Here is a 21010-nt window from a genome sequence, read left to right as displayed (position 1 = left end):
TGGATACACATGATGAGAGCATTATACTGCCTCTGTACAAATCCCTAGTTAGACCGCACATGGAGTACTGTGTCCAGTTTTGGGCACCGGTGCTCAGGAAGGATATAATGGAACTAGAGAGAGTACAAAGGAGGGCAACAAAATTAATAAAGGGGATGGGAGAACTACAATACCCAGATAGATTAGCGAAATTAGGATTATTTAGTCTAGAAAAAAGACGACTGAGGGGCGATCTAATAACCATGTATAAGTATATAAGGGGACAATACAAATATCTCGCTGAGGATCTGTTTATACCAAGGAAGGTGACGGGCACAAGGGGGCATTCTTTGCGTCTGGAGGAGAGAAGGTTTTTCCACCAACATAGAAGAGGATTCTTTACTGTTAGGGCAGTGAGAATCTGGAATTGCTTGCCTGAGGAGGTGGTGATGGCGAACTCAGTCGAGGGGTTCAAGAGAGGCCTGGATGTCTTCCTGGAGCAGAACAATATTGTATCATACAATTATTAGGTTCTGTAGAAGGACGTAGATCTGGGTATTTATTATGATGGAATATAGGCTGAACTGGATGGACAAATGTCTTTTTTCGGCCTTACTAACTATGTTACTATGTTACTATGAATGGTCTGTGTTTCTACTGTGGTGATTCCACTCATGCTATCTCTGATTGTCCTAAGCGCACTAAGCGGTTCGCTAGGTCTGCCACCATTGGTACTGTACAGTCAAAATTTCTTCTGTCCGTTACCTTGATCTGCTCTTTGTCATCATATTCTGTCATGGCATTTGTGGATTCAGGCGCTGCCCTGAATCTGATGGATTTGGATTATGCTAAGCGTTGTGGGTTTTTCTTGGAGCCCTTGCAGTGTCCTATTCCATTGAGAGGAATTGATGCTACGCCTTTGGCCAAGAATAAGCCTCAATACTGGACCCAGCTGACCATGTGCATGGCTCCTGCACATCAGGAGGTTATTCGCTTTCTGGTGTTGCATAATCTGCATGATGTGGTCGTGTTGGGGTTGCCATGGTTACAAGCCCATAATCCAGTATTAGATTGGAAATCCATGTCGGTGTCCAGCTGGGGTTGTCAGGGGGTACATGGTGATGTTCCATTTCTGTCAATTTCGTCATCCACTCCTTCTGAGGTCCCAGAGTTCTTGTCTGATTACCGGGATGTATTTGATGAGCCCAAGTCCAATACCCTACCTCCGCATAGGGATTGTGATTGTGCTATCAATTTGATTCCTGGTAGTAAATTCCCAAAAGGTCGATTGTTTAATTTGTCTGTGCCTGAGCACACCGCTATGCGCAGTTATGTGAAGGAATCCCTGGAGAAGGGGCATATTCGCCCGTCATCGTCGCCATTAGGAGCAGGGTTCTTTTTGGAGCCAAGAAGGATGGTTCGCTGAGACCTTGTATAGATTACTGCCTTCTTAATAAGATCACGGTTAAATTTCAGTACCCCTTGCCATTGTTATCTGATCTGTTTGCTCGGATTAAGGGGGCTAGTTGGTTCACAAAGATAGATCTTCGTGGTGCGTATAATCTGGTGCGAATTAAGCAAGGTGATGAATGGAAAACTGCATTTAATACGCCCGAGGGTCATTTTGAGTATCTCGTGATGCCGTTCGGACTTGCCAATGCTCCATCAGTGTTTCAGTCCTTTATGCATGACATCTTCCGAGAGTACCTGGATAAATTCCTGATTGTGTACTTGGATGACATTTTGATCTTCTCGGATGATTGGGAGTCTCATGTGAAGCAGGTCAGAACGGTTTTTCAGGTCCTGCGTGCTAATTCTTTGTTTGTGAAGGGATCAAAGTGTCTCTTTGGTGTGCAGAAGGTTTCATTTTTGGGGTTCATCTTTTCCCCTTCTACTATCGAGATGGATCCTGTTAAGGTCCAAGCCATCCATGATTGGACTCAGCCGACATCTCTGAAAAGTCGTTGTTTTTTGCCCGTTTTGACTTTGTGATTTTGTACCTTCCGGGCTCTAAAAATGTGAAGGCGGATGCTCTGTCTAGGAGTTTTGTACCCGACTCTCCGGGTTTATCTGAGCCGGCGGGTATCCTCAAGGAAGGAGTAATTGTGTCTGCCATCTCCCCTGATTTGCGGCGGGTGCTGCAAAAATTTCAGGCTAATAAACCTGATTGTTGCCCAGCGGAGAAACTGTTTGTCCCTGATAGGTGGACGAATAGAGTTATCTCTGAACTTCATTGTTCGGTGTTGGCTGGTCATCCTGGAATCTTTGGTACCAGAGAGTTAGTGGCTAGATCCTTTTGGTGGCCCTCTCTGTCGCGGGATGTGCGTGCTTTTGTGCAGTCCTGTGGGATTTGTGCTCGGGCTAAGCCCTGCTGTTCTCGTGCCAGTGGGTTGCTTTTGCCCTTGCCGGTCCTGAAGAGGCCTTGGACACATATCTCTATGGATTTTATTTCTGACCTTCCCGTTTCTCAAAAGATGTCAGTCATTTGGGTGGTCTGTGATCGCTTTTCTAAGATGGTCCATCTGGTACCCTTGTCTAAATTGCCTTTCTCCTCTGATTTGGTGCCTTTGTTCTTCCAGCATGTGGTTCGTTTGCATGGCATTCCAGAGAATATTGTTTCTGACAGAGGTTCCCAGTTTGTTTCGAGGTTTTGGCGAGCCTTTTGTGGTAGGATGGGCATTGACTTGTCTTTTTCCTCGGCTTTCCATCCTCAGACTAATGGCCAGACCGAGCGAACCAATCAGACCTTGGAAACATATCTGAGGTGCTTTGTTTCTGCTGATCAGGATGACTGGGTGTCCTTTTTGCCTTTGGCTGAGTTCGCCCTTAATAATCGGGCCAGCTCGGCTACCTTGGTTTCACCGTTTTTCTGCAATTCTGGGTTCCATCCTCGTTTCTCTTCTGGACAGGTTGAGTCTTCGGACTGTCCTGGTGTGGATACTGTGGTGGACAGGTTGCAGCAGATCTGGACTCATGTGGTGGACAATTTGACCTTGTCCCAGGAGAAGGCTCAACTTTTCGCTAATCGCAGACGCCGTGTGGGTCCCCGACTTCGTGTTGGGGATCTGGTTTGGTTATCTTCTCGTCATATTCCTATGAAGGTTTCCTCTCCTAAGTTTAAACCTCGTTTTATTGGTCCGTATAGGATTTCTGAGGTTCTTAATCCTGTGTCTTTTCGTCTGAACCTTCCAGATTCTTTTTCCATACATAACGTATTCCATAGGTCATTGTTGCGGAGATACGTGGCACCTATGGTTCCATCTGTTGAGCCTCCTGCCCCGGTTTTGGTGGAGGGGGAATTGGAGTATATTGTGGAGAAGATTTTGGATTCTCGTGTTTCTAGACGGAAACTCCAGTATCTGGTTAAATGGAAGGGTTATGCTCAGGAGGATAATTCCTGGGTTTTTACCTCTGATGTCCATGCTCCCGATCTTGTTCGTGCCTTTCATGTGGCTCATCCTGGTCGGCCTGGGGGCTCTGGTGAGGGTTCGGTGACCCCTCCTCAAGGGGGGGGTACTGTTGTGAATTCTGTGGCAGAGTTCACTCCTGTGGTCACAAGTGGTACTTCGGCTGATTCTCTCTGGGATCTTCCGTTTGTGGAGGAAAGTGGTACTGCAGCTTCTGAGTTTCCTCCCTCAGGTGATCTGGTGAGCTTGTTAGCTTCTTCTCTACTTAACTCCACCTGATGCTTTGATCTATGCTTCCTGTCAATGTTTCAGTGTGGGACTTGTTTTTTCCCTGGATCATTCCTGTGGCCTGCTGCTCTGCAAAGCTAAGTTTTGCTTTTGTTATTTTGTTGCTATTTTTCTGTCCAGCTTGCTTTATTGGTTTTTCTCGCCTGCTGGAAGCTCTGAGACGCAGAGGGACCACCTCCGTACCGTTAGTCGGTGCGGAGGGTCTTTTTGTCCCCTCTGCGTGTTTTTTTATAGGTTTTTGTGCTGACCGCAAAGTTATCTTCCCTATCCTCGTTCTGTTCAGCTAGTCGGGCCTCACTTTGCTAAATCTGTTTCATCTCTATGTTTGTGTTTTCATCTTACTCACAGTCATTATATGTGGGGGGCTGCCTTTTCCTTTGGGGAATTTCTCTGAGGCAAGGTAGGCTTATTTTTCTATCTTCAGGATTAGCTAGTTTCTCAGGCTGTGACGAGGCGCCTAGGTTCTGGTCAGGAGCGCTCCACGGCTACCTTTAGTGTGGTTTGATAGGCTTAGGGATTGCGGTCTGCAGAGTTCCCACGTCTCAGAGCTCGTTCTATTTTGGGTTATTGTCAGTTCACTGTATGTGCTCTGACCTCTATGTCCATTGTGATTCTGAATTGCCTTTCATAACAGTTATGGCCCCATAGATGCCCCATATAATGCTCCATGCAGTTATGGTCCCATATAATGCTCCATGCAGTTATGGCCCCATATAATGCTCCATGCAGTTATGGCCCCATATAATGCTCCATGCAGTTATGGCCCCATAGATGCCCCATATAATGCTCCATGCAGTTATGGCCCCATAGATGCCCCATATAATGCTCCATGCAGTTATGGCCCCATAGATGCCCCATATAATGCTCCATGCAGTTATGGCCCCATAGATGCCCCATATAATGCTCCATGCAGTTATGGCCCCATAGATGCCCCATATAATGCTCCATGCAGTTATGGCCCCATATAATGCTCCATGCAGTTATGGCCCCATATAATGCTCCATGCAGTTATGGCCCTATATAATGCTCCATGCAGTTATGGCCCCATATAATGCTCCATGCAGTTATGGCCCCATAGATGCCCCATGCAGTTCTTGCCATGCATTGTGCCACAAGTAATGCTGCTGCACTAAAAAATAAAATAAAAAAAATCACATACTCACCTCTTGTCGCTGCTCCTCAGCATCCCGTCTCTCCGCAGTGACTGTTCAGGCAGAGGGTGGTGCGCACACTGATACGTAATTGCGCCCTCTGACCTGAACAGTCACAGCAAGAGGACGGGGAGACGGAACGGCGCCCAGCGGGTGGAACGCGGACAGGTGAATATGACATACTTACCTGCTCCCGGCGCTCCTGACGCGGTCCCTGCATTTCCCACGTCTCCGGGAGCAGCAACTTCTTCCTGTAGTGAGCGGTCACATGGTACCGCTCATTACAGTAATGAATATGCGGCTCCACCCCTATGGGAGTTGAGTCCATATTCATAACTTTAATGAGCGGTACCATGTGACCACTGAACAGGGGAAGAAGCTGCAGGCGCCCGAAGACCGTGGGACATGCAGGGACCGCGTCAGGAGCGCTGGAAGCAGGTGAGTATTTGACAGGCGTCGCTCCCCCTCACCCGCCGACCCCCCCCACCTTCTATGACTCGAGTATAAGCCGAGAGGGGCACTTTCAGCCCATTTTTTTGGGCTGAAAATCTCGGCTTATACTCGAGTATATACAGTATATTCGCCATCTGAATTATATGCATGTGCACGAACAATCTTATTTCATCTTTATTGCACATAGTGGACCATAATCTGTAGGCTGTATCTACAAATAATCCTGTTTTTGAAGGGATACACATGTGTTTTTATTAAGAGGTTTTTTTCCATCAAAGGGTATATACAGGCGCAAACTTCTTTTTCTTTGTCTTTACTTGCTCAACATTTTGACAATGTTGTGGTGTTATCCTGTTTGCAGCCGCATACCTCCAATACCTCTCCTGGCACTAGCGCCCACCTATTACTACAGATATACTTTGCTAAGTGTTTATCCACTCTTTTGGGAGGCAGCAGTGTCCTTTTAGTATGATTGATCTGTGGACAGATAGAAGGGATAGAATCCAGACTATCCAAAAAAAAATTAATTTATCCCATCAGCAACACCCAGTAAATCTAAGGATGTTAATATTAAGAAGACCATAGACTCATTAAAAATATTGGAACAATGTCTCCTAAAGGAAATGAGAGATTAGAGCGTTATTTAGCCCATGATTGCGTCCCAAAAGGACTTTAAGCATATAAATCTCTATCTGGTGATCTAGCCGATTCAAGTATTACTGCCGAATGGGATGTAATGTTTAAAGACTTTTCCAAACGCACAGTTTTATTTATTATTGAAAAGAGGAAAAAACAATTACTAGAAAGTAAGATACAAATTTTTAAAACTATTTAATGAAATTAAACCATATCAATCGCACCCAGAGGTTGTACTTCTCTCTACCAACATACAAAAGAGAATCCATCAAAAGGAACAAGAAATTATTGGAGAAAAAAACGTCGAAAATTCGGTAGAGATGCCATACCAGAAAATCATGTTGAAAATTCACCCATGAGGGAATCACAATTTGAGATTATTGATGAAATCAGTGGGAGTCCGACATCTATTGCTCTCTCTGATGACAGATTCTCTATTCACCCTGTGTCAGAGGAGGAATCCTTTTCTCCGGATTATAATACTACTAATCTTGCAGTGGTAAATGAGACTAATATTCCCACTGGGTCTTCCAAAGATCATAAAAATTCTTTAACACCAATGACAACATATAACATAGTAACATATAACATAGTTAGGCCGAAAAAAGACATTTGTCCATCCAGTTCAGCCTATATTCCATCATAATAAATCCCCAGATCTACGTCCTTTTACAGAACCTAATAATTGTATGATACAATATTGTCCTGCTCCAGGAAGACATCCAGGCCTCTCTTGAACCCCTCGACTGAGTTCGCCATCACCACCTCCTCAGGCAAGCAATTCCAGATTCTCACTGCCCTAACAGTAAAGAATCCTCTTCTATGTTGGTGGAAAAACCTTCTCTCCTCCAGACGCAAAGAATGCCCCCTTGTGCCCGTCACCTTCCTTGGTATAAACAGATCCTCAGCGAGATATTTGTATTGTCCCCTTATATACTTATACATGGTTATTAGATCGCCCCTCAGTCGTCTTTTTTCTAGACTAAATTATCCTAATTTCGCTAATCTATCTGGGTATTGTAGTTCTCCCATCCCCTTTATTAATTTTGTTGCCCTCCTTTCCTTTGTACTCTCTCTAGTTCCATTATATCCTTCCTGAGCACCGGTGCCCAAAACTGGACACAGTACTCCATGTGCGGTCTAACTAGGGATTTGTACAGAGGCAGTATAATGCTCTCATCATGTGTATCCAGACCTCTTTTAATGCACCCCATGACTAATACTGTACTTAATGTATAAAATAGGTTCCAATGCTTGAGAGAATTAGACGAACCACCATCAACCAGCAATGCGAGTGAAATTAGTTTAGCATTGGATTCTAATACCATGATTGAAAGGAAAAAACAAGTTCGAAAAAGACAAAGCAGTGTTCCGTTTTTTCGGGTGGCCCCAAAAAGAAACACAGGAGGAGCTGCCGAGGGGGGAAACTCGCCAAAAAAAAAAAGAAAAAAGCAGAAAGAACTAAATAAGGAGGAACAACAAAAATTTTTTAATTTAAGCAAGCACGACCTTAGTCAAAATGAGATTAACCTCCTGAATAAGGGATTGAATTTTGCCCCGGCTACCCGGTTTAATAAATTCCAAGCATTTATTGGAATTAAACTATTCACGAGAAAACTGGCCCTGAAAAAAACATTTTCAAAAAAAAGAACGCAGTGATGTCTAATTATTCTGAGAATGAGGTTCAACAATACTCACATACTAATCTCCGTAATAAATCCACCTTCAATCCCCCTAATGAATATTTCGAATCGTTTGAAGCTTTTCAGAAAAACGTAATCAAGGATATTGGAAAGACTAGTGAGAAAAAATGTTCTAATATCAGATATAATCTAAATTTGGATGAACGAAAAGCCATAAAACAACTACAGGAAAATAAAGAGATAGCGATTCGTCCGGCGGACAAGGGAGGGGGAATTGTGATTATTAATACATCAGATTACCATAAAGAAGCTTTGCGGTTGCTGGGTGACGGACACACTTATAGAAAACTGAAAAATGACCCCACGTCGGGTTATATTAAAGAAATGCAGTTATTGCTGAAAAAGGGATTCAACACTGGTATACTCAATAAACACGAGTTTGATTTTATGAAGGTTACACAACCCAGGATGGCCATTTTTTACTACTTACCAAAAGTACATAAGAATATAGAAAATCCTCCTGGTCGCCCAGTAATATCGGGTATACAATGCTTAACAGCCAATATGTCTAAATATGTGGACACTTTTTTTTACAAAGGTTGGTACCTCTGTTACCATCATACCTAAAGGATCGTGCACATATTTTGGGGATTTTGAGTAAAACTCAGCGGCATGAACATTACATCCTGGGTACACTAGATGTTACATCTCTTTACACTGTTATTCAGCATACAAAAGGGTATGAAGCAGCCGAGTATTTTTTAAATAAAGCAGACGATATCCCTAGTGAACAAGGACAGTTTATTATTGACTGTATCCAATTTATTTTAACCCACGATTATTTTCAATTTGAGGAGAACTACTACTCCCAGCAATGGGGTACTGCCATGGGGGCCAGGTTCGCGCCCAGCTACGCCAACCTCTATGTTGGCAAATGTGAGGAGTCTGCCATTTTTGGAGGTGGCGGGCTGCGTGAGAACCTGGTACTCTGGCAGAGATTTATTGATGATATTATTTTTATATGGTCAGGCGGCCCAGAATCTCTGGGGAATTTTTTTTAGATGATATTAATAAAAATAGTTATTTTTAAAATTTTACTGCAACAACGAGTTTTGAGACTATTAATTTCCTGGATTTAAAAATTTTTTATACAGGAGGATACCATTCACACTTGCACGTATTTCAAACCAACTGACTCAAATAATTATATATCTAAGAATAGTTGCCATCTCCCCAACTGGCTTTTAAATGTACCAAAGAGTCAATACTCACGCGCATATAGAAATTGCTCACGCAATTTCATAAGAGAGGCAGATCTCTTAACTACCAAGTTAATGACCAAAGGATATGATGACGCCGGTTTTTTAAAAGCTAGACAGGCTGCATCGAGCAAGCCCCATGAAGAGCTTTTGAAAAATACTGGAAATGTTAAAAAAGACGGTGACATCATTAATGACATCCCTATTATTATTCAATATAACTCCAATGTGCGTATCTTTAAGAAAATTGTTAAGAGACATTGGAGTTTACTTAAAGAGGATAAAATAATTGGCGATAAATTTCCCGTGAATCCCAGATTTATTTTTAGAAAAAACGCAGAATGTGGGGAATTTGATAGCCCCCTCAATACCTTTTTACAATCAAAAAGGAAAATCTATCTCCTTTATTGGGAAAAAAAAACTTCAGTTTTTTTCCCTTGCGGTTATTGTAATATATGCAAAATATTAAAAACACCAAAACAGCAATCTATCACAAGTGGGAAAAAGGACTTTAAAATTTGCGATGTCATCACATGTAATACTACTGGGGTGATTTATGCTCTAAAATGCCCGTGCAGTAAGATTTATGTGGGGCACACTAAACTAGTAGTATAGTATATACCTGTAAGTCATCTCCTCCTGTATATAGTATATACCTGTGTGTCATCTGCTCCTGTATATAGTATATACCTGTGTGTCATCTGCTCCTGTATATAGTATATACCTGTGTGTCATCTCCCCTGTATATAGTATGTACCTGTATGTCATCTCCTCCTGTATAGAGTTAGGATCAACGAGCATTTGAGAAACATCAGGAAGAAGTTCAAGGGCCACCCATTATCTAAGCATTATGGAGAGTATCATAATGGGTTAATTAACGGTACAATAATCACAGGCCTTGAGATAATAAAAAAAAGACTGGCGAAAAGGGAATTTTATTAGAAAAATGTCGAGAGCAGAGAGCAGTTGGATTTTTAATTTGGATTCAATGAAGCCATCGGGTTTGAATAGCGAAATAGAGCTGTTCGCTTTTATTTAAAATATCCACCTCCAATCTTGTTCTATTGCAGTGAAGGTAACAGTTACTATATAAAGCAGCTGTGTTTGTTCAAGTGCCATCCCTGACGAAGGAGATCGAGATCTCCGAAACGCGTTGGATTGTTTTTTGGTCCTGACAGCGCCTCGTACTCCCGCACATCACGTGACTTCCTACGTCACTGAAGGTCCTGCTAGCCGGACGCGGCTTTGCACTCCTCGATTACGGAGCACGGTGAGCCCGTGCTACATCGGGAAGGAGGCTAAGGGAGCGTTTGTCACCGGCCGGGGTCAACACTTCTGAAGATCTTCGTGTTTGGCTAAAGCTGCTGCAGTGTGTGTTTTCTACACACCAACTATTACATGTATCGGAGGAGGATAAGAAGAAGATCCCAGTGATTTTACCTTGGACTTCAACCACCATTTTAAAGATAAGGTAATAACTTATATTCGCCATCATGGATTACATGTGTTTTTATTAAGAGTTTTTTTCCGTCAAAGGGTATATACAGGCGCAAACTTCTTTTTCTTTGTCTTTATTTGCTTGAATTTTTCACAACGTTGTGGTGTTGTCCTGTTTGCAGCCGCATACCTGCAATACCTCTCCTGGCACTAGCGCCCACCTATTACTACAGATATACTTTCCTAAAAATATAAAAACAAGTAACCCGATCGCTTAATGCCATAAACAGAAAACCCAAATTGCGGGGTTTTTTTGCCACATGGCAATACCGCAAATATACTGTACTGTTAAAAGTGATTGAATTGTCTTATCTATCCCAAAATGGTATCAATAGAAACGTCTTCTCAACCCCTCAAAAAATAAGCCCTCAAACAGCTCCATCGACTGAAAAGTCCCAGAAAGTGGTAACACAAGCAAAAATATTTTTTTTTTTTACATTTCTGATTTTATTTTTCACCACTAAAATAACTTTAAAAACTGTACATGTTTGGTATCGCTGCAATCGTTCTGATGAGGAGAATGATATTGTGAAGTAGTTCTAACTACATAACATGTGACAAAAAAGAAATTCTCAAAAAACAATATCAGAATTGCTGTTTTTGATTTTTTTTTCCCAGTTTCCCAGTACACTGTGTGGTAAAATGAATGGTGTCATTCAAAAGTACAAGTCGTCCTGCAAAAAAACAAGCCCTCGTATGTCTATGTGGACAGAAAAATAAGAGTTATTGCTCTGAAAAGAAGGGGAGTAAAAGACGAAAGCACAAAAATGGAAATTGGTTGCATCGTGAAAAAGTTTGAGCCAAAAAAAAGCATTTAAAGAGGAAGTGTTTAATTCTAGTTCATTATAAAAGTGAGCTGATTATTAAGTTAAATACATAGACATTTAGTATGAAAATCACTTTTGGTGAAAAGAAAAAAGTGGACAAACCCCTTTAAGTGATGTCATACTCTTACCTGAAGCTCCGGAGGAACGCCTGGGTAGCCTTTTTCTCCTCTGAGGCCTGAGTTCCCCCTTTCTCCTCTTGGACCTATGTCTCCTTTGTCCCCTTTATCACCCTTTGTTCCTTCTTGCCCAGTTGCTCCATTGTTGCCATTATTTCCATGATTTCCTAAACATTACATGCAAAAGAAAAGGTTTATAAGAAATTGAAACTTTTATTCATAGTTAGTAAAATGAAGCTATTAGGGTGGAGTAACATGCCAAGACCAGAAATGTTTTATTTTGATGTACATTGCAGCAGTGGGAATAATAACTACTGCTGCAGATGACTGTGTTGTGCAGCAGAGGTTGCCCAAACCACACCCCTTTCTCTGACATCACTTCCTATTCAGAAACTATTGGCTGAAGCTGCGCCTTACTGATTTCCTATTTTAACCACCTCCTGTATGACTATAATACTGGCAATTCTGGAGCTCATCATTGCAGAAGACTGTTGCCAATTTCTCTTTAGTGTCATCCTGTCAAAATGTATTGTTTGTGACCCAAATCTAAATCCTCTGTTCCCTGTTAAATACCCATAGTCAAAGTATAACATTACATCTCCCTACAACCACCACTAGTGGGAGCTCACTACAGGGATATTTATATAACTGTCATTCAGCGCCCCCTAGTGGTGACTGCAGGCTGACAGAATATTATAATTTGTTGTATATAGAAAAAAAAAACAGCTATGTTTTTTGATCCTGTATAACAGATTTACCATCTCAGGCAGAATACAAATAAACTGCCTGACAACAGGTGCTGGTGAATAAATGGATTCTTTTCATGCTCAGCATCTAGGGAAATCACTGCACATGTCACATGTAGGAAGCATATGCTGCAGGTGATTGACACTTCTGTTACATATATATGATTGCCCTAACATTGCGGCATCATCATATCCTCCAGAAATGTTTGCGTTCTGTAGTTTTCATGCAAATGACTATGTGTTGATTCTACATGCAAAAAAAAATTATATATGTATATATACATATATATATATATATATATATATATATATATATATATATATATATATATACAGTACAGACCAAAAGTTTGGACACACCTTCTCATTTAAACATTTTTTTGTATTTTCATGACTATGAAAATTGTACATTCACACTGAAGGCATCAAAACTATGAATTAACACATGTGGAATTATATACTTAACAAAAAAGTGTGAAACAACTGAAATTATGTCTTATATTCTAGGTTCTTCAAATTAGCCACCTTTTGCTTTGATGACTGCTTTGCACCCTCTTGGCATTCTCTTGATGAGCTTCAAGAGGTAGTCACCAGGAATGGTCTTCTAACAATCTTGAAGGAGTTCCCAGAGATGCTTAGCACTTGTTGGCCCTTTTGCCTTCACTCTACGGTCCAGCTCACCTCAAACCATCTCGAATGGGTTCAGGTCTGGTGACTGTGGAGACCAGGTCATCTGGCGTAGCACCCCATCACTCTCCTCCTTGGCCAAATAGCCCCTACACAGCCTGGAGGTGTGTTTGGGGTCATTGTCCTGTTGAAAAATAAATGATGGTCCAACTAAACACAAACCGGATGGAATAGCATGCCGCTGCAAGATGCTGTGGTAGCCATGCTGGTTCAGTATGCCTTCAATTTTGAATAAATCCCCAACAGTGTCACCAGCAAAGCCCCCCCACACCATCACACCTCCTCCTCCATGCTTCACGGTGGGAACCAGGCATGTAGAGTCCATCTGTTCACCTTTTCTGCGTCGCACAAAGACACGGTGGTTGGAACTAAAGATCTCAAATTTGGACTCATCAGACCAAAGCATGGATTTCCACTAGTCTAATGTCCATTCCTTGTGTTCTTTAGCCCAAACAAGTCTCTTCTGCTTGTTGCCTGTCCTTAGCAGTGGTTTCCTAGCAGCTATTTTACCATGAAGGCCTGCTGCACAAAGTCTCCTCTTAACAGTTGTTGTAGAGATGTGTCTGCTGCTAGAACTCTGTGTGGCATTGACCTGGTCTCTAATCTGAGCTGCTGTTAACCTTCGATTTCTGAGGCTGGTGACTCAGATAAACTTATCCTCAGAAGCAGAGGTGACTCTTAGTCTCCCTTTCCTGGGGCGGTCCTCTTGTGAGCCAGTTTCTTTGTAGCGCTTGATGGTTTTTGCAACTGCACTTGAGGACACTTTCAAAGTTTTCCCAATTTTTCGGACTGACTACCTTCATTTCTTAAAGTAATGGTGGCCACTCGTTTTTCTTTACTTAGCTGCTTTTTTCTTGCCATAATACAAATTCTACCAGTCTATTCAGTAGGCCTATCAGCTGTGTATCCACCAGACTTCTGCTCAACACAACTGATGGTCCCAACCCCATTTATAAGGCAAGAAATCCCACTTATTAAACTTGACAGGGCACACCTGTGAAGTGAAAACCATTCCTGGTGACTACCTCTTGAAGCTCATCAAGAGAATGCCAAGAGTGTGCAAAGCAGTCATCAAAGCAAAAGGTGGCTACGTTGAAGAACCTAGAATATAAGACATAATTTCAGTTGTTTCACACTTTTTTGATAAGTATATAATTCCACATGTGTTAATTCATAGTTTTGATGCCTTCAGTGTGAATGTACAATTTTCATAGTCATAAAAATACAGAAAAATCTTTAAATGAGAAGGTGTTTCCAAACTTTCGGTCTGTACTGTATACTAGCTGAAGAGCCCGGCGTTGCCTGGGCATAGTAAATATCTGTGGTTAGTTATAGCACCTCACTTCTCTCATTTTCCCATCACGCCTCTCATTTTCCACCTCACATCTCTCATTTTCCCCCTCACTCCTCTTATTTTCCCCCTCACTCCTCTCATTCCCCCTAACACTTGTCATTCCGACCTCACATCTGTCATTTTCCCATCACTCCACTATTTTCCCTCACTCCTCTCATTTTGCACTCACACCTTTTCATTTTCACCTCACACCTCTCATTTTCACCTCACACCTCTCATTTTCACCTCACACCTCTCATTTTCACCTCACACCTCTCATTTTCCCCTCAGTATATACATGTTTGTCATCTCCCTTATATATAATACACCTGTATGTCATCTCCTGTAAATAGTATATACCTGTGTGTCATCTCCCCTGTATATAGTATATACCTGTATGTCATCTCCCCTGTAAATAGTATATACCTGCTGTATGTCATCTCCTCCTCTATATTGTATATACCTATGTGTCATCTCCTCCTGTGTATAGTATATGCCTGTATATCATCTATTATGTATATAGTATATACCTGTATGTCATCCCTCCTATATATAGTATATACCTGTATGTCATCTCCTGTATATATATATGCCTGTATGTCATATCCTCCTGTATTTACTTAGGTGTCATCTCCTCTTTTATATAGTGTATACCTGTATGTCATCTCCTCCTGTATATATTATATACCTGTGTGTCATCTCCTCCTGTATGTAGTATATACCTGTATGTCATCTCCTCCTAAAAATCAACCACATCCATCAAGATATCTCAGCCCAATCTCCTCAGTGCCTGGATCCCCTTCCCTGCCGCACCTCAAGCTCATTAGACATCTTTGAGCCTGTTTCAGAAGAAGAAGTTTCCAAGCTCCTCGCTTCTGCCCGGCCTACAACCTGCAATAGTGACCCCATTCCTTCACCTCTCCTGCAGTCTCTGTCACCAGTGGTCACCACTCACCTGACTAAAATATTTAACCTCCCTCTTTCCTCAGGCATCTTTCCCTCCTCATTTAAACATGCCATCATTACCCCTTTACTTAAAAAGCCATCCCTGGACCAGAACTGCATGGCTAACTACAGACCTGTCTCTAACCTTTCCTTCATCTCTAAACTCCTGGAACGCTTGGTCCTCTCCCGTCTAATCCGCTATCTCTCGGATAACTCTCTTCTTGACCCCTTACAATCTGGTTTCCGCTCTTTACACTCCACTAAAACTGCCCTCACTAAAGTCTCTAATGATCTGATAACAGCTAAATCCAAAGGTCATTGCTCTCTGCTGATTCTCCTGGATCTCTCTGCCGCATTTGATACTGTGGATCACCAGCTCCTTCTCACCATGCTCCGCTCCATAGGCCTCGAGGACACAGCCCTCTCCTGGTTCTCCTCCTATCTCTCCTTCACTGTATCTTTTGCCGGCTCCTCTTCCTCTCCTCGTCCCCTTACTATCGGAGTGCCGCAGGGTTCAGTCCTGGGCCCCCTCCTCTTCTCTCTATACACTGCCCCTATTGGACAAACAATCAGCAGATTTGGGTTCCAGTACCATCTCTATGCTGACGACACCCAATTATACACTTCTTCCCCCGACATCACCCCTACCCTAATTCAAAATACCAAGAATTGTCTGTCTGCTGTCTCTAACATCATGTCCTCCCTCTATCTGAAACTAAATCTCTCCAAAACTGAACTACTTGTGTTTCTCCCTTCTACTAACCTCACTCTACCCAACATCGAAATTACCCTGGAGGGTTCAACCATAACTCCCAAGGAGCATGCCCGCTGTCTTGGGGTCATATTCGACACCGAACTTTCCTTTACTCCCTATATCCGATCACTCACTCGCTCCTGTCACCTGCATCTTAAAAACATCTCCAGAATCCGACCTTTACTCACCTTTGAAACTGCTAAGACTCTTATTGTTGCTCTTATTCATTCTCGTCTGGACTACTGCAACTCTCTTCTGATCAGTCTCCCTCTTTCCAAACTTTCTCCTCTCCAATCCATCTTGAATGCGGCAGCCAGGGTCATATGTCTGTCCAACCACTTCACCGATGCCTCCATCTTGTGCCAGTCATTACACTGGCTACCTATTCGCTACAGGGTTCAGTATAAACTCATCTCTCTCACCCACAAAGCTCTCCGCAGTTCTGCACCGCCTTATATCTCCTCTCTCATCTCCGTCTATCGCCCTACACGTGCACTCCGTTCTACAAATGACCTAAGACTAACATCCCCCGAAATCCGAACCTCGCACCTCCGTCTCCAAGACTTCTCTCGTGCTGCTCCAGCTCTCTGGAATGCACTTCCCCAGACGATCAGACTGATACCTAGCCCCGACCTATTCAAGTGCGCTTTAAAAACCCATCTCTTCAAACAAGCCTACCAAATCAACTACTCAGTAAACTAACTTTGTCCTGTTCCCTCCTCCAAATATTATCATGTGAATCTGCATCCTACTATCCATCTGTCTCCACATCCTCCATGCACACGATAACTGCACTTGATACTTGACTATTGCACTTAAACACACGGGCTGATGACCGGATCATGCAGCTTTATATGAAAATCCCTATTTATTACAATTGCCAGACCTGAAATAACAGGCACTTTTCACCTATTGTGTCCCCCCATTTCCTTGTAGATTGTAAGCTTGCGAGCAGGGACATCACCCCTAATGTCACTGTTTAAATTGTCTTAACTTATACTGAATTTATTGTCTGTACATTTCCCCGCTTATTGTAAAGTGCTGCGGAATATGTTGGCGCTATATAAATAAAAATTATTATTAATTACTATCCTCCTGTATATAGTATATACCTGTGTCATCTCCTCCTGTATGTAGTATATACCTGTATGTCATCTCCTCCTGTATATAGTATATACCTGTAAGTCATCTCCTCCTGTATATAGTATATACCTGTGTGTCATCTGCTCCTGTATATAGTATATACCTGTGTGTCATCTCCCCTGTATATAGTATGTACCTGTATGTCATCTCCTCCTGTATATAGTATATACCTGTGTGTGCCATCTCTCCTGTATATAGTATATATCTGTGTGTCATCTCCCCTGTATATAGTATGTACCTGTATGTCATCTCCTCCTGTATATAGTATATACCTGTGTGTGTCATCTCTCCTGTATATGGTATATACCTGTGTGTCATCTCCCCTGTATATAGTATATATCTGTATGTCATCTACTCCTGTATTAGACCTCGTTCACACGTTATTTGCTCAGTATTTTTACCTCAGTATTTGGAAGCTAAAATGGCAGCCTGATAAATCCCCAGCCAACAGGAAGCCCTCCCCCTGGCAGTATATATTAGCTCATGCATACACATAATAGACAGGTCATGTTCCTATATGGTACATTTGTGGTATGTTTTGAGTATGTGCAAGTTTTGTGTGAGGCAACTTTTGCATGTGTTGCAACTTTTGTGCATGTGGCAATTTTTCCGTGTCTGCAAGATTTACCTGTGGCGAGTTTTGCATGAGCCTAGTTTTACATGTGGCGAGTTTTGCATGTGGCGAGTTTTGCGTGTGGCGAGTTTTGAGCGGCGACTTTTGTGTTTCGACTTTTATGTGGCGAGGTTGGTGTATGTGTGGTGAAATGTGTGCTGAGGGTGGTATATGTGTTCAAGCAGGTGGTAGTGTGTGGCGCATTTTGTGTGTGTGTTCATATTCCAGTGTGTGGTGAGTATCCCATGTCGGGGCCCCACCTTAGCGACTGTACGGTATATACGCTTTGGCGCCATCGCTCTCATTCTTTAAGTCCCCCTTCTTCACATCTGGCTGCTGTCAGTTCGCCTCCAACACTTTTCCTTTCACTTTTTCCCCATTATGTAGATAGGGGCGAAATTGTTTGGTGAATTGGAACGCACGGGGTTAAAATTTCGCCTCACAACATAGCCTATGGCGCTCTCGGGGTCCAGACGTGTCCAGAGTCCGGGGTCCAGAATGTTTAATTCAAATGCTAAATAGAATAATATTTAATAGACTTGTTTTTATAAAACTTGGATTGGTCAATTCCAAGAAAGTAATAAAATGTGCGGGCTGGGAATAAGGGGAAGAATGAGAGAGAGGGATAGGTTTACAGCAAATACTGTTTCAGTGTCCCTGTTTATATTCTTGAATTATATTTTCTATCCTTTATTCAGTGTCAATCATTTGTGCAATACCACACAGCAACTGTCTATTGTGGGTCATTTTCATACCCACTAATGTTATGTAGCCTACTAGCCATTAACGTTTTCAGTTGCATCTGATATCACTACAAATTATTAGTGTACCCACCTTGGTTGTGTGGCTTTTGGAGAGAGATGAATCTCTTAAGGGGATTCTCACTTCTGTCTTCTCCCCCTCCCCAATTATTATGTTTATGATAAATTTGTGTATTTTCTGTCAATACATTTGATATTGCTTCACCAATCCTAGTGTTTCTAGGTCTCTTCTAAGGCATAATTTTGTATATAAATATGTCTTACATCTAGCCATTCCGATACCCATACTTGTTTTAGGTTTTACATTTTGCTTGTCTAAGCCTGTAATATTGACTTGTAAGTTGACATATGATGTAACATATTGTGCTCTTATCCTTGATGACTAATGATGTTTGCTGATATGCTAATTACATATTGTCCACACCATCCAGTTTGTTAACTTTTACTATAGAGGAGAAAAATCTATGCAAATACATCACCATTCTCCCCTTTATCTGTGAATGGCTTGAAGGACACTTGCTAAGTATAAAAAGAGGTTATATACCTCTGTATGCAGAGACAGAGACTGAGCAAAGACATCAACACATCCAGGCACTCTACAAGACTGCAGCCAAGACATCATGGCTCCATCACGAGGGACACAGATTTATAATTCTACAGGATGCCAGCTTAGAGGACCTCGGTCCTGGCTGGCATAATAGAGATCTGCTCCATTGACCATCACTCAACCCATGGAAACGTTTGGAGAAAGCCATGATTGAGACCCGCCTGTCACTGGGAGATGTTTGGAAAAGCCAGGATGTGACTCTCCGTTCAACTGGCTTTATATCTCAATGGACTGTCATCTTCCTAAGCTTGTCGTTACCTTCTCTCTTTGCATGCCACAGGTGGGGTAGTCGGCCCTGGAAAACGAAGCCAGGTTGTGACCCTCCAGTCAGCTGGCCTTATACCTGAATGGATTGTCATCTTCCTAAGCTTCTCGTTACCTCGTCTCTCTGTGCATGCCACAGGTTGGGCAGTCGACCCTGGAAGCTCTGAAGTCACAGCTTCTCTTCTCCCGGCAGAATCAGTGTAAGGGTGAGACTTTGTAAAGTGTACCATCTTGGGTTTAGTGCTGGGACTGTTCTATGTGTTATCTGCCTGTTTTGTGGTTCAATAAAGTATGGCCATATGGTTTCACCCTCACCCTGTGTTATCTGAATAGCGTTATGCCCACATTAAAAGGACAGCGGGCGCTCGGTCGCATGACCCCTAGTCCATGCAGTTTCAGCTAGTGGACGGAAGCGCTACTGACCCACCGTGTCACCATGTTATAAGTCCACATATAGATAACAGTCTATTCTTCCTGGCTTGCTAAAAATAGATGACTGGTTAATTAAGATACAATGCTGTGTCTCTAGAGTACACATGCCTGAGCCTGGTGCAGCAGCTAACAGCAGGTAGAAAGAGTACAGCCTGTAATTTTTATCTGTCTCCTGAACAGGAACTTTCATCTTAGTATCACCCATCTTACCAATAACAGCCTTTCATAGATGTAATGGTAAAATGGGATCAAAATACATAAGCAATCTCTTAAGAGAGGACATGTCACCCTCATATCATTGAAGCAAGGCTTAATTATAACTTGGGAAAGGAACTAGAGCTAGCACTTCATCTGCTTTATGACCTCCTGCTAAGAACAGGTGATTGAAGTGGGTTATTTGCTGAAAAGCAGACACCATGACTGTGCTCAGTGGTTACAAGAGGCTGAGGGTTGTGACTTTTGTCACCTGGGAAAATAAGTTTCCTCTCTTCAAAGCCTCATTTGGCCAAGGATGTCAGACATTAGGATATTGAAGTCCAGGTATGAATATTGTTTTTTTTTGTGAATGATGTAGCTTCTATGTATATTCGGTGCCGTGACGAAGTGGCTAACGTAACGTATTTACTTACCACTCAATGGGTGGTCGCTGCAATAGCTCCAAATTAATATTGGACAGGTGGATAATTACATATATGCTATGTTTCAGATCTATGAAAGCTAAAATAATGATAAGAAATATGGCATTAACATCTCCCACCTGGGACCTCCAGGTGGGCAGATATCCTGAAAATCAGGGATTCCATAATTTTTTGGGACCTAGGCACATTCCAATAACCCACCCCAATCTGAGGTCACCCAGGTGAGGTGACTTTTATCTGATAAATACAGATTTTGAATTATAATCATTGTCAGTCCCAGAAGACACAGTAAGCTGTGGCTCGGTACAATTTTCCTAAAAGGAGTGTTTCCCTCAACTAAGAACTGCGCCATTTATGTGACACAGATTTAGTACTTTTCTTTTATTATCCATTTTTATTTTACGTGATTTTATATGCTGTATCCCATTTTGTAACATATTTTGTGTATTTTTATATACACTGCTTACTTTTCAACTTAAATAAAGAAAATTTAATAGCCTCTTGTTCTATGAACTGCACATCTTTAACGGGTATCCAATTGGTCTGTATAAACGATTGGTTGCAGCAGCTAATTTTCCTGTGTTATTGCAAAGCTTGAGAGTGACTACCAGAATATATATATGTCTATTCCATGGATTGGAATCGGAGGTGTATATATTATATGGTCACTGTGAGTTGCCTAATATCCGGCCAAGAAGCAAAAGTAGCCATGGCCTCTTCCATTAATACAAGGTGTATCCCATGCACCACTCCATTTCCCATGTAGACTTGATATAGCCCTTCTACAAAGTTGTGAAAATTGGGTGTACTCTAAAAAATCCAAGATACCGG

At 42.1% G+C, this 21010-nt stretch overlaps 1 protein-coding gene across 3 annotated transcripts in view; it reads right to left on the bottom strand.

Annotated features, from left to right (window-relative positions):
• Nucleotides 1–21010, bottom strand: part of C1QTNF3 (C1q and TNF related 3) — a 236635-nt gene that overhangs the window by 48091 nt on the left and 167534 nt on the right. For all 3 annotated transcript variants that reach the window (XM_069745978.1, XM_069745976.1, XM_069745977.1), the window contains exon 3: nucleotides 11269–11423. In XM_069745978.1, the coding sequence (XP_069602079.1) occupies nucleotides 11269–11423 (155 nt within the window). The remainder of the gene's footprint in view (nucleotides 1–11268; nucleotides 11424–21010) is intronic.

This window comes from Ranitomeya imitator, chromosome 1 (genome assembly GCF_032444005.1).
Source record: "Ranitomeya imitator isolate aRanImi1 chromosome 1, aRanImi1.pri, whole genome shotgun sequence".
Taxonomy (NCBI): domain Eukaryota; kingdom Metazoa; phylum Chordata; class Amphibia; order Anura; family Dendrobatidae; genus Ranitomeya; species Ranitomeya imitator.
The sequence above is the reverse complement of the archived record's forward strand: the minus strand, read 5'-3'. Positions and strand labels throughout refer to the sequence as shown.